Below are 13,134 nucleotides of genomic sequence, written 5' to 3'. Positions count from 1 at the left end.
ACCCTGTAGACTGCACTGCGCAAACCGGTGGAGAAGATGGAGGAGGTGGGTGGAGCTAAAACGAACTCAGGGGTGGCAGAGCGGAGGCCTGTACCGTGGACAAGATGGAGGGGGGAGATGGGTGGGTGGGTGGGACCAACACCGTCAGGGGCGGACTCCAGAACTTAGATTGCTGGCGCTATGCAGACTGTGCTGGATGCCTTAGTTTTTTAGCTGAACAGCCGTGACTCAATGCCTCAATTACACTGTGATTGATTATCACAGTCACTGGCATAAAATTGACTCCTCCACTCTCCCTGGCTGCGGCTGCCTGACCTGTTCTCCAGGCTCCAGCAGCTCTGCTCCGCTGAGTCTGTCTGTGTCTCCCTTCCACGTGACTCACTGTGACTGACCGGGACCGTGACGTCACTCGTTGCTAGACGCCAGGTGGCCCAGGCGTTAGCAAGGAGTGCAGGAGAGAGGCTCCACCCACCGCTGTTCCTTCTCCTGGTATCTGTCAATGGCCAATGAGGAGGGGGCGAGGCTGATCCAGCTTAGAAGTGTCCATGGAAACTGTCAAAGCTTCAGGATCTTCAGTGCTGGGCGTGACTACAAGTCTCTCTCTGCGCCGCTGATCGAGTTATGTGAAAGAGAGAGAGACTCGGGCAGAGGAGGCAGCAGCACAAGCGAACAGAGCAAGTGAGAATGTGACAATGACATGTCACTGTCTCACGCTCACTGCTACTATGTCGGGGGGGGGGCAATTTCCCTGTTGCCCCCCCCCCTGGATCCGCCCCTGGATGCATACCACACACAGTCAGATTATCCGACGACACGGTCCGATAGGACACATTCCGACCGATTCTCCGACCGTGTGTACGAGGCTTAAGAGCATGCTATAATAGATGGTCAAAGACTGCTTGTATGCTACAAGAGGTTGTCAAAGCCTTAGAACATGCTATATTAGATGATCAAAGACTGCTGATATGCTACAGGAGATGGTTACAGCTAGGGATGAGCCGAACACCCCCCGGTTCGGTTCACACCAGAACCTTTGAACGAACCAAAAATTTGTACGAACTTTAGAACCCTATTAAAGTCTATGGGACTCGAACGTTCGAAATCAAAAGTGCAAATTTTAAAGGCTAATATGCAAGATATGCAACAGACAACACCAGCAATAAGGGGTATCTTCAGGTGTATACTGTGCTGGAGGCACACAACACCCACTTTAACTCCTGCAAATGCCTGTATTATAGAACACCAGCATAAAAGGTTAGATACAGGTGTATACTGTGCTGTGCTGGAGGCACACAACACCCACTAACTCCTGCAGATGCCTTTTTAGAGAACACCAGCATAAAAGGGTAGATACAGGTGTATACTGTGCTGGAGGCACACAACACCCACTATATCCTGCAGATGCCTGTATTAGAGAACACCAGCAAAAAAGGGTAGATACGGGTGTATACTGTGCTGGGGGCACACAACACCCACTAACTTCTGCAGATGCCTGTATGAGAGAACACCAGCAAAAAAGGGTAGATACAGGTGTATACTGTGCTGGAGGCACACAACACCCACTTTAACTCCTGCAGATGCCTGAGAAAAGAACACTGTCCCTGCCTATCTTGCTCTTTCCCTGCACGCCGGAACACACTACACAAGGCCACCACGCTGGCGGCCTTATATAGTGTTGGGCGTGTACTAAACCTCCTGAGCTACAATTGGCCACAGGCATCCTGCCTGTGGCCAATTATGGCTCTCCTCGCTGCTGGCGCTGTGATTGGCCAATCATGCGGGGTCACAGTGCATGCTTGGCCAATCATGAGCCAGCAATGCACTGCGATGGCATAGTGCATTGTGGGCCATTCGTGCCACACGAATTTGATGCGAACGGTTCACAAAGTTCTGAATTTGCCGAACAGATGAACGGCCGATGTTCGAGTCGAACATGCGTTCGAGTCGAACACCGAGCTCATCCCTAGTTACAGCCTAAGAGCATGCTATAATAGATGGTCAAAGACTGCTTATATGCTATAAGATAAGGTGACCCGATTTTTAAAATGTATTCCGGGGACATATATATATATTTTTTTTTAATTGGCAAATTTTCCAAAAATTATATATGCAGTGTATGTGGTATGTGTTTATGGAATGATTGCATATATATATATATATATATATATATATATATATATATATATATATATATATACACTATTTATCAAATATAGTCCATGAGATAAAAAAAAGATACACATGAGCGGAATTTCTGTCTGAAAAATCTTGGATGTTTTTATCAACGGAATTCCGCTCAAGCTTGGTTTGCATACACATGGTCACACAAAAGTTCTCGGAACTTCTGACTGTCAAGAATTCAGTGATGTACAACACTATAACAAGCCGAGAAAATGAAGTTCAATGCTTCTGAGCATGCGTCGAATTGTTTCCGAGCATGCGTAGGAATTTTGCGCGTCAGCTACAGACGATTGTAATTTCCGATCTGAACTTTTTCCAACCGAAAAATAGAGAACCTGCTCTCAATCTTTTGCTGGCGGGAATTCCGCCAGCAAAAGTCAATGGAGCATACACATGGTCACATTTTCCGACCAAGAGCTCACATCGGACTTTTGCTGGCCAAATTTCCGATCGTGTGTACGCGGTATAAGAATTTTTGGGGATATGACAGCCAAATGTTAAGAAGATAAGATAGAGAAAAAACTTTTCAATGCATATTTTGTATTTTATTCTTACCAAAGAATTTTGGTTCAACAATAAAAATTTTAATTAACAAATCAGAACAGTAAAATATTGCATGGTAACCGAACGTACCGATATGACATTTTTGACATTTTTTTCACACAAATAGAGTGTTCTTTTGGTGGTATTTTATTACCATGGGTTTTTTTTATTTTTTCTAAACAAGACCTAAAAAAAGACCGAAAATTTTGAAAGAAACTTTTTTTTTCTTAATTTCTGGTAAAAAAAATTGTAAATTAGTAATTTTTCTCCTTCACTGATGTGTGCTGATGAGGCTGCACTGATGGCCGCTGATATGCAGCAATGATGGGCACTGATAGGCGGCACTGATATGGGGCAATGGTAGAAAGGCCGTCTTGATAGCATCATGTGCCACTAGGCAAAGTAATGCTCTGGGGCCCCTACAGTGGAGACAGCGCAGGTAAACAGACTTCAAGTAGGTAGGAGGAAGACAAGCGGAGCTTCCCCTTTTGTGTTGCACTTCACATTAACTACATGAACAATCATTCTGTATAGCAAAGAAACAGTGGGAAAATACTACATACTATTGGTGCACCGAAATTTTGGCCGAAATTTGTGTTTTCGGCAGGGTGGCCGAAAGAAAAAAAGTGCCGATAATGGAAAAAGTAGCGGGGTGCCTGAGGAAGGTATCTGCCCACCTCTCCAGCTACAGCCTTCAGCTCCTGATACCCCAGGGGCACAAAGCTCCAGCACAGCAAGCCCAGACAGTCTAGCTACCTGACAGAGCACCATGAACAGTCCAGAGCTCTCTGAAGATTTGGTTTTGGGCCCAGGCAAAGAGGGCATGGGAGATGTGGATAGCCCTCATCCTCCTGTGGCCCCAGGACCTCAACCAGAAGCTGATGGTTTGCAACAGGACTTCAACAAGGACACTTAGTCTTGCCACCCGCTGTGGTCAAACTGTGTCATTTGAGTTTGGTATGTTTTGCCTTTATGCTGTTGTTACTGTATATCCTATGCTCTGCTTCACCTGTGGTTTTCATGCTGTGTTTTTCACCGCAGCGTCAGTGCAGGTGGGGGAGAAAGTCAAGAGGAACCCAGTTCTTCTATGGTTTCCACTGGAAGGCAATCTGGTTGGATGCTGGCACCCCGTGTGACTTTAGCAGCCTTCTTGGGACAGGCAGAGTGTATTTAGGACCCTGGCTCCTGGGTTTGGCACACATGTTGTATGTGGCTAGAGGAGAGACAGGTCACCCATCTGTCATAGACGGGGCTTGGCTTCAAGAAAAGGTTCCAGAGGAGCAGGGAAAGTCCATCCTTGCTGGAAAGCCTCCCCCATTTGGGTGCAGAGTGGCCAGGCCAAATTACGCTCTTTAAGACAGGTGCCGTCGGCACCTCTGGTGCTCCATTATACTGCCCCTTTGCTAGACTGCTTCTCTCCAGAGAAATCGTCGTCACTTTTGCAGGTATAATCATCCCTCTTACAAAAGATTTTAAGGGGCAATGGACATTTTCCAGGTCTGACTGTGGAGAGAGGACAGAAAAAGTCAACAGTGTTGTACCCAATGAACACAGGCTCAATTCATGAAGCTTTACACAAGGATAAGGATATTTATTTCAGCTATGTGACTGTTATTTTCAAACCTCTTTGGATTGGTTAAAAATAACTGTCACCTTAATGATAATATGGATCCTTATCCTTGTGAATTAAATCTAATTAGTCAGGGAGAGTATAGAGAGGGACTGGTTTATACTCTGGCACATATTAAGACTATTTGAACAATAAAGGACACTATGGGTATACACAGACAGGTTTTCAAAAACACTTTACAGTGAAATGATTTACTTTGCCTTAATGTCAACATTTGCTTGATAAAACATTTTTCCGTAACTCCCAGGAGCCACTTAAAACTATTCCACCCTTAAAATCCTCCAAAAAGAAAAAATCTATTTTTTTGACATCTATTTTCTTGATTTGAAAGCTGTCCTGTGCATATAATATATCTGCTAAATTGGACAATGGCAAGGGGGGCGTGGCCAGCGGCGGACATGTAGAAAGCGTGTCTTGAGAGCTCCTCCGGCACCAAAGTATCCTGCATAGCATCCGACCACACCGATTCCATCCCTGTCTCGTAGACACCACCGGGACAACCCCCGCCTTCACCAGGACCCGTTAGAATGGGTCGGAACGGGCCAGTGAGTCATAAACATGCTGCGGAGCGAGCGGCCTCGCAGACCGTGAGCAAGGCTAAAGATGGCGCCGGCGCGTCCTCCTCTAATGGCAAACCGCCGAAAAGCAAGCCGCAGGCGAGAGATGAGTCTGGCCCTTCAGGCAGTACACAGTCATCTTCAGGCACTACCACTAAAACTAAACCCCCGACAACCATTAAGGAACATTTTGCGGACTCCCCGCACAGTCAGCATACCCCTCCGCCGGTGATGCCACTGGCGGAGGAGGACATGGAGCCATGGGAGGAGGAAGGGGCCTGGGAGAAAGACAGTGACCCTGGCGAGCTACCACAACAGGCGGACCGGGAGGTGGAGGCTGAGGGGACGGTGGAGGGTGAGGAAGAGCTCACTTTAAAACACGTGATGGAGGCTATACATCAATGCCAGACCACACTAACAACACCGATCGAAACAGTCAGACTGGATTTATCTATTGTTAAACATGACATGCAGAAGATTCGCTCTAGGATCTCTACTGCAGAGCAAAGAATCAGTGATATGGAGGACAGTATACAGCCTATGTCTGCTACTATCCGCACGCACCAACAGGAGCTTAAAGATCATGCCACTAAATTGGGAGACCTTGAAGACCGAATGCGCAGAAACAATCTGCGATTCGTGGGCTTTCCGGAAGGCGCGGAAGGCAGGGACACAGAGCAATTCCTGGAGCAATGGCTGGGAAATCTGCTGGGGCGGGAGGCCCTGTCACCTTTATTCGCTATTGAACGGGCTCATATGGTACCTATGCACCCTATGCCCCCTGGAGCGCCCCACATCCCATCCTGGCAAAACTGCTCCACTTTCGGGACAAAGAATGTATTATACGTACTGCCCGGAATTTACAAGATATACAATATAACGGAAAGAAAATCTCCATTTTCCCTGATTTTTCTGCCACCACTCAAAAACAAAGAGCAGCTTTCCTCCATGTTAAGAAGCGTCTACGAGAAAAACACCTTCCTTACAGCATGATGTATCCTGCCAAGCTGAGAATGGTTAATGAAGGCAGAGTACAATTTTTTCTTTCACCCACAGAAGCTTCGGAATGGTTAGATGGACTGCAATAAACCTATCTCTCTAGGGTGCTACACAGTCATCGATGAGATTGCCCTTGTCTATTACAGATGGATTCGCTGACTGCGGGCTGGGGTGCACATCATGTGATATATCTCTATGTTGTCCTATCCAGGAGTCATGTTTAGTGATGTGTTACCCTCACATTTACCTGGCAGACCTAGATCTGGTGCCCATAACCCAGCAAAGGATGCACACATCTTCATTTTGTAACAGCATTGGGTGCCTTTCATTTACTATGATTTGCCGGGGGATGACCAAGATTCCCCTTGATTGACCTGACAAGGTTATACTACTAACTGCAACTGGGAGATACGCCTGGTCACTACCTAGACTAAACTGTTTTTCCTTTTTGGTTTTTGGGATGAAGCTCATTACAGTTGGGGGCAATGAGCAGGGAGGGGGGAGGGGGGAACTTGGATGGTTGAGTTCGGGTTGTTTTTTCTGTTTTTATTGCATAGACATGGCACGCATAAACTGGCAGCGAAAAAAATGGTGGAATAGAAGTGATCAGTTTTTTTTGATTCCCTTACGAAATGTTCAAGATATATTAGTAGACAGGGGGGGATGGGGACCGGGTTCTTACTGGACTGTCCTCTCTCCCCTTTTCTGTTGTATGGGCTCTGCATCCCACCGATGAGTTTTAATTGTATCACTTGGAATGTCAGAGGACTTAATTCAAAGATTAAGAGATCACTCGTCTTTGATTACCTAAAACGTACTAAGGCGCAAATACTTATGCTCCAAGAAACTCACCTGGTGGGATCCCGGGTCATGGCCCTAAAGAAGAGATACATTGCACATGCCTTTCACGCAACTTATTCAAGTTACTCTAGAGGTGTATCTATACCGTACTTATATTAAGGTCTTTACCGGTCCAGATACTGGAGGTCAAGACTGACCCGCAGGGTTGCTATGTTGTGGTGGTTTTACAATACCTGGGAGTGTTATATACTTTAGTGAATATGTATATGCCGCCACCCTTTGAATTGCAGCGGCTAAGGGACTGTATGATGGTGGTGCTCCCCATGTTACAAGGTCACCTCCTTATAGGAGGAGACTTTAACCAGGTTATGAGCACAGATCAAGATAGGCTCTGATGCACTAGACTGTCGTCCCCAGTGTTAAGTGATTGGGCCACGTCCTATGACCTGAAGGAGGTATGGCGTTGGAAGCACCCGGAGTTGCGGGAGTTCTCTTGTGCATCGGCGTCCTATAGATCTCTTTCTAGGCTGGATATGTTTTTTCTCTCTGGGGCTGCGTTGCCCGGAGTAGAGGAGATTTCCTACTTACCGAGGGCAGTCTCAGATCACTCACCCCTGCAATTGACTATGAGAACACGCACAAACTTGGGCGACCGGGTGTGGCGGATGAGCTCATATTGGCTGCAGGAGCCCATGGTGACATATACATGTAAAGACGCAGTGGCGAACTTTTGGCAGGAAAACAGGGACGAGGTCCCCGAATTAATTACTTGGGATGCTTTTAAGGCGGTTTCTAGAGGGGCCTACATGAAGGGGGTACTAGATCTGAGGAGGGCAAATGGGGAGCGCCTACGAGAGTTGGCCTCTCAGCTAAAGGAGGCGGAGGATTGCTATGTTAGGGATCCTTCTCCTCTCTGTTATCAGAACATACAGAGCATTAGTAGAGAGTATGAACTAGCACTTCTTTCAAAGACTCAGAAAAAACCCTGTACCAACGTCAGCAGATTTTTGAAATGGGCGATAGAAGCGGAAAACTGCTGGCGTTTTTGGCCGCACCGCTCCCTGACCCCATTTTCATCCCTTGCATCTATGATGCTTCTGATACACTTAGAGACACACAGGATGAGATCATGGAGACTTTCCAGAACTTTTACACAAACTTATATCGATCACAGGCCCACTATACCATTCCTGAACTATATGAATATGTTGATACAATTGACTTCCCTGTGTTGCCCTTAGAACAGAAGATGTCACTGGAATCGCCCATTTCTGTTGAGGAGATAACGCTCACCATTAAAAACTTTGCTAAACACAAAACCCCGGGTCCAGATGGGTTTCCCATTGAATGGTATCTAGAATATCAAGATATCCTAGTCCCCAGACTCTGTAAACTTTTCTCAACCATTTTTACGCAGCGCTGCCTACCCCCATCCATGAAAGAAGCACTTATTGTATTAATCCCCAAACCCAAAAAAGACCCTCATTAATGTGAATCATACAGACCAACCTCACTAATTAATACGGACCTAAAATTTTTATCTAAAATTTTAGCCACTCGATTAAATTCTGGAATTAACACCCTAATTAACCTGGATCAGACCGGATTTATCCCCGGAAGATCTACATATAGTAACGTTCGCAGATTATATACCAATCTACAGGCCCCTAATCCACTAACAGTCCCTAGAGCGATAGTGTCCCTGGACGCCCATAAGGCGTTTGATTCAGTGGAATGGCCTTATCTCCTTTACATTATGGAAAAATTTGGATTCGGAAACAATGTTATTACCTGGATTAGAATATTGTATGACCAACCTATAGCACGCCTTCGGCTTAACGGTACCATTTCTAAACCCTTTAGAATTCGTAGAGGCACCCGGCAGGGTTGTCCTCTGTCACCCCTTCTATATGCGTTGGCAATAGAGCCGCTGGCAAGGCTGTTAAGTGGTTCCGCGGAGTTACAGGGCACGTGGATAGGGTCGTTGGAAGAGCGTATATCACTATATGCCGATGAAATGCTGCTTTATTTGTCGAATCCAAAATGTACGATCCCCAGGCTGCTGCAGTTGATCACTGCTTTTGGCGCATATTCAGGGCTGAAAATTAACTGGACCAAATCCATTGTATTCCCAATAGACTCGGACTCTCCTGATCACTTACCACAAAACTGTCCATTGCAGATTGCCACAAAGTTTAAATATTTGGGTGTGTTGGTTCAGCTACAAATTACGAAGTATATCTCAGATAATCTTCTCCTTTGTATAGCTTCCCTTAAGGGTAAACTTAATAACTGGGTTAACTTACCCCTGACATTGATGGGGAGGGCCAATTTGTTTAAAATTGTATTTTTCCCCAAACTATTATACATCTTAGCAAACTGCCTGGTCTATGTGCCCAAAGTGATTTTTCAAGAGATCGACTCTTTAGTATCCACATTTCTGTGGTTTCCTAAAAACCCACGGATAGCAATGACTACTCTGCAATTACCCATAAATAAGGGGGGACTAGCACTACCAAACCTGAGACTTTACTACTATGCCTCACAACTGGTATATGTACACTGGTGGCTGTTCCCACAACTGAATAATGCTGCGACTGCGGCAGAGGCAGCATTGCTTTCCTCCTATGAGGCTCTATCGAACGTCATATTTAGGGGGGGGAGTTGCTGGGAGGAGCGGTACAGACATGATCAAGGTCTCTCTCAAAATCTTTAAACTGTGTCAGACACTGGTGCCTGAAGCCCACTCTACGATCTCACCCAATCAGCCCATATGGAATAACCCGTCATTTCCACATTTTCGTGATTTACCTGATGCAGGCAGGTAGGCTGCGAAGGGCTTAAAATACGTTCACCAACTATACGAGGAGGGGGGCTTTAAAACATTCCCAATGCTGCGACAGGAGCTGGGTATACCTGAGACATGGAGATTTAGATATTTACAACTAAAACACGCATCTAACTCTCAGCTGGGACTCAGGGATGTCTTTTTTCAGAATTCTACATTAGAGGGAGCGCTAGCACGCCCAGAACATGTAAAACTAGTTTCCACTTATTACAAGATACTGAATGAACCCAGGGCTACTAGATTACAAATCCTGAAACACTGGACGAGGGATATACCTGAGCTTTCAGAGGATAACTGGGAGGAACTCCTGGATACGTATTTTGGCACTGCTATCTCCGCCAGAGATAGAATGATACAGATACGTATTTTTCACAGGATATATTACACTCCTCTGCGACTTTTTCGTATGCGGAAAATACCCAGCCCAGTGTGTCATAAGTGTGGTAGAGGGGAAGGAAACTTGCTACATATGCTATGGGACTGTGAGAAGATAAGACCGTTTTGGTCTCAGGTGACCCACTTTATTGCGGTCACTTTTGACCTGCCCAATATATGTAGTCCTAAATGGTGTCTCCTCTCGGTCTTTGAGGAAGTAGAACTTAGTAGTTACCACAAACAGTTTTTGCACTTTCTACTATAATATGCTAGGAAGACTATACTCTTACAATGGACACAAACCGCAATGATCTCCTTAAACAGATGGAAAGCCTTGATTAATCAAGATATACCGGTATACAAAATAACCTATGAGACGAGGGGAAGGGCAGGGAAGTTTCTTAAAATATGGGGAGATTGGGTGGAAAAGGTAGAAACGTGTGGAACTTCTGAATTGTGAACCTGACGTTATATGAGAGTAATACCATGGAGGCTCTCTTGAGCCCAGGGGAATGGGTCTGAGCTTAGCACCTTTTGCCACCTGATTATCCAAAATATGCGTGCAACAGTTTGTTTGTTTGTTTGTTTATTGTTGCTTGAGATTAGGGGGAGGGGGGGGGGGAGAAAAAGTACACACTTACTGAATAAATAAAGTACAGGGAAACTAAGAATGTAAGAATTGATAACTTGAATGATATCCTGTTTGTACTATACCCTGATGTAAAATGTCTGTTATACCATACCTGTCTGTAACAATTACTAAGAATAAAAAGAAGTTTAAAAAAAATAAATAAAGTTGGACAATGGCCCCTCTACACCCCCGATATCCCCCCAGCACTCTGACCCCTCTACACCCCAGATATCCCCCCAGCACTTTGACCCTTCTACACCCCAGATATCCCCCCAGCACTCTCACCTCTCTACACCCCAGATAGCCCCCCAGCATTCTGACCCTTCTACACCCAAGCTATCCCCCAGGACTCTGACCCCTCTACACCCCAGCTATCCCCCCAGCACTCTGACCCCTCTACACACCAGGTATCTCCAGCACTCAGACCCCTCTACACCCAGATAATCAGCAGCATTCTGACCCCTCTACACCTCAGATATCCCCCAGCAATCTGACCCCTCTACATCCCAGATATCCCCCCAGCACTCTGATCCCTCTTGGAGGGTTATTTGTACTGCAGTGGTGTTTCTACTATAGGATGACCTGTTTTCACTATATACAACTTCAACCAGAGCTGGTGGTCATTCAGACATGTCTAGGTGCCTTAGCCTTAATGACCCCATCCAACAGGGAGTAATAGGCAATAGGACAGCCAGTAATCCCTAGTGCCAGTATTGGGAATACTCCAGGCAGTGCTCCTGGCAAGTGACCAAACATTGTGTCATGGTAGAACTGTAAAGTCCCTTCATTTTGCCCCAGGTTTCTGATTGGCCTTCAGTGCCGTGTTAGCACCTTTGTACATGCCCTCTACGGTGTATTACAAAGACAAGGCCTAGGACCTTGCATGATAAAGTCATTAAACTTCCATACTCTGGCTTGTTTGGACAATCCATCGGTACTAACCTATCATGTGTCCTGCGCATCAAACTTAATAAAGTTTTCTGATTCCCGGAAGACTGCTAGTCCCATGGTACTTTGGACTGAGCAATTCAAGAAAATAGGAGATGTCAAGAAAATAGATTTTTTATTTTTTGGAGGATTTTAAGGGTGTAATAGTTTTAAGTGGCTCTTGGGAGTTATGGGAAAAAAATGTATCAAGCAAATGTTGAAATTAAGGCAAAGTGAATAATTGCACTGTAAGACTTTTTGAAAAACTGTCTGTGTATACCAATGGTGTCCTTTATTGTTCAAATACTCTTAATGTGTGCCATTAGCCTAATGCCTTGTACACACGGTCAGACATTCCGACCACAAAATCCGTCTGATTTTTTCCGAAGGATTTTGTCCTAAACTGGTGTTGCATACATACGGTCGGACAAAGTTGTCGGAAAATCCGATCATTTGGAACGTGATGATGTTCGTTCGTTACGACAGGACTACGTTGAGTCTAGTAGCCAATAGCTTTGGTCTCGTAATTTGATCTGAGCATGCGTGGCACTTTTCCGATCAGAATTCTCTACAAACGATCAGAAAAAGTCAGATCGTATTTTTTTATCTGGTAATTTGAGATCCTGCTCAACGGAACAAGTCTGATAGAGCCCACACACGATCGGATTTTCCGACAATATAATCCGATCGGACCTTTTCCGTTGGAATTTCCGACCGTGAGTACAATGCATTTGTATAAACCAGTCCCTCTATACTCCCCCTGACTAAATTAATTTAGTTCACCAGGATAAGGATCCCTATTTTCATAAAGGTGACAGTTATTTTTAACCCATCCAAAGAGGTTTGAAAATAACAGTCACATAGCTGAAATAAATATCCTTATCATTGTGTAAAGCTTCATGAATTGAGCCTATTGTCCTGTGTTCATTGGGTGCAACATTTCTCTGTCCTCCCTCCACAGTCAGACCTGGAAATTGTCCATCGCCCCTTAAAATCTTTTGTAAGAGGGATGATTATACCTGCGAAAGTGACAACGATTGCTCTGAAGAGAAGAAGTGTTGTGCTATCTGTGGCATGAATTGCTGGAACCCAGAACCAGGTATCATATCACAGTCCTGCTACACCCTTATTAGGGACCTGCAGCTTTGCATTTTCTTTAGTCACTTCTTCTTATACAGCCTGCTTATTTGTGGGAAGGTGCAGCGTGATGTGGCGGGCAGAAAACACGTAAGTCCAAGTACGGTAACAAGAATATATTGTAACAGAAGTCCAGGAATACAAAACAGACCTGTGGGAAGGCAACCCAACCAGGAATGCTCACATGTTGTAACAGATAAGCGGCAGTATAATGGAGGACCAGATGTGCCGACTGCACCTGTCTCAAAGAGCGTAATTTGGCCTGGCCATTCTGCACCGAAATGGGGGAGGCTTTCAGAAAGGATGGACTTTCCCTACTCCTCTGGAACCTTTTCTTGAAGCTAAGCCCTGTCCCTGACATACGAGTGACCTGTCTCTCCTCTAGCCACACGCCAAATGCATGCCAAACCCAGGAGCCAGGGTCCTAAATACACTCTGCCTGTCCCAAGAAGGCTGCTAAAGTCACACGGGGTTCCAGCACCAATCGGATTGCCTTCCTGTGACT

The 13,134-nt window shown here is 45.5% G+C and overlaps 1 protein-coding gene across 8 annotated transcripts in view; it reads left to right on the top strand.

Annotated features, from left to right (window-relative positions):
• The window catches only part of LOC143989238 (uncharacterized), a 484,136-nt gene that overhangs the window by 425,745 nt on the left and 45,257 nt on the right, over positions 1–13,134 (top strand). For 5 of the 8 annotated variants that reach the window (XM_077489308.1, XM_077489304.1, XM_077489310.1 and 2 more), the window contains one exon: positions 12,454–12,591. The exons of the other annotated variants lie outside the window; for them this stretch is intronic. In XM_077489308.1, the coding sequence (XP_077345434.1) occupies positions 12,454–12,591 (138 nt within the window). The remainder of the gene's footprint in view (positions 1–12,453; positions 12,592–13,134) is intronic. 8 annotated transcript variants of the gene reach the window in all.

The sequence above is a fragment of the Lithobates pipiens genome, unplaced genomic scaffold (genome assembly GCF_037356315.1).
Source record: "Lithobates pipiens isolate NorthernLeopardFrog02 unplaced genomic scaffold, aLitPip1_a1.2 Scaffold_18, whole genome shotgun sequence".
In the NCBI taxonomy this organism is placed as follows: domain Eukaryota; kingdom Metazoa; phylum Chordata; class Amphibia; order Anura; family Ranidae; genus Lithobates; species Lithobates pipiens.
The sequence above is the reverse complement of the archived record's forward strand: the minus strand, read 5'-3'. Positions and strand labels throughout refer to the sequence as shown.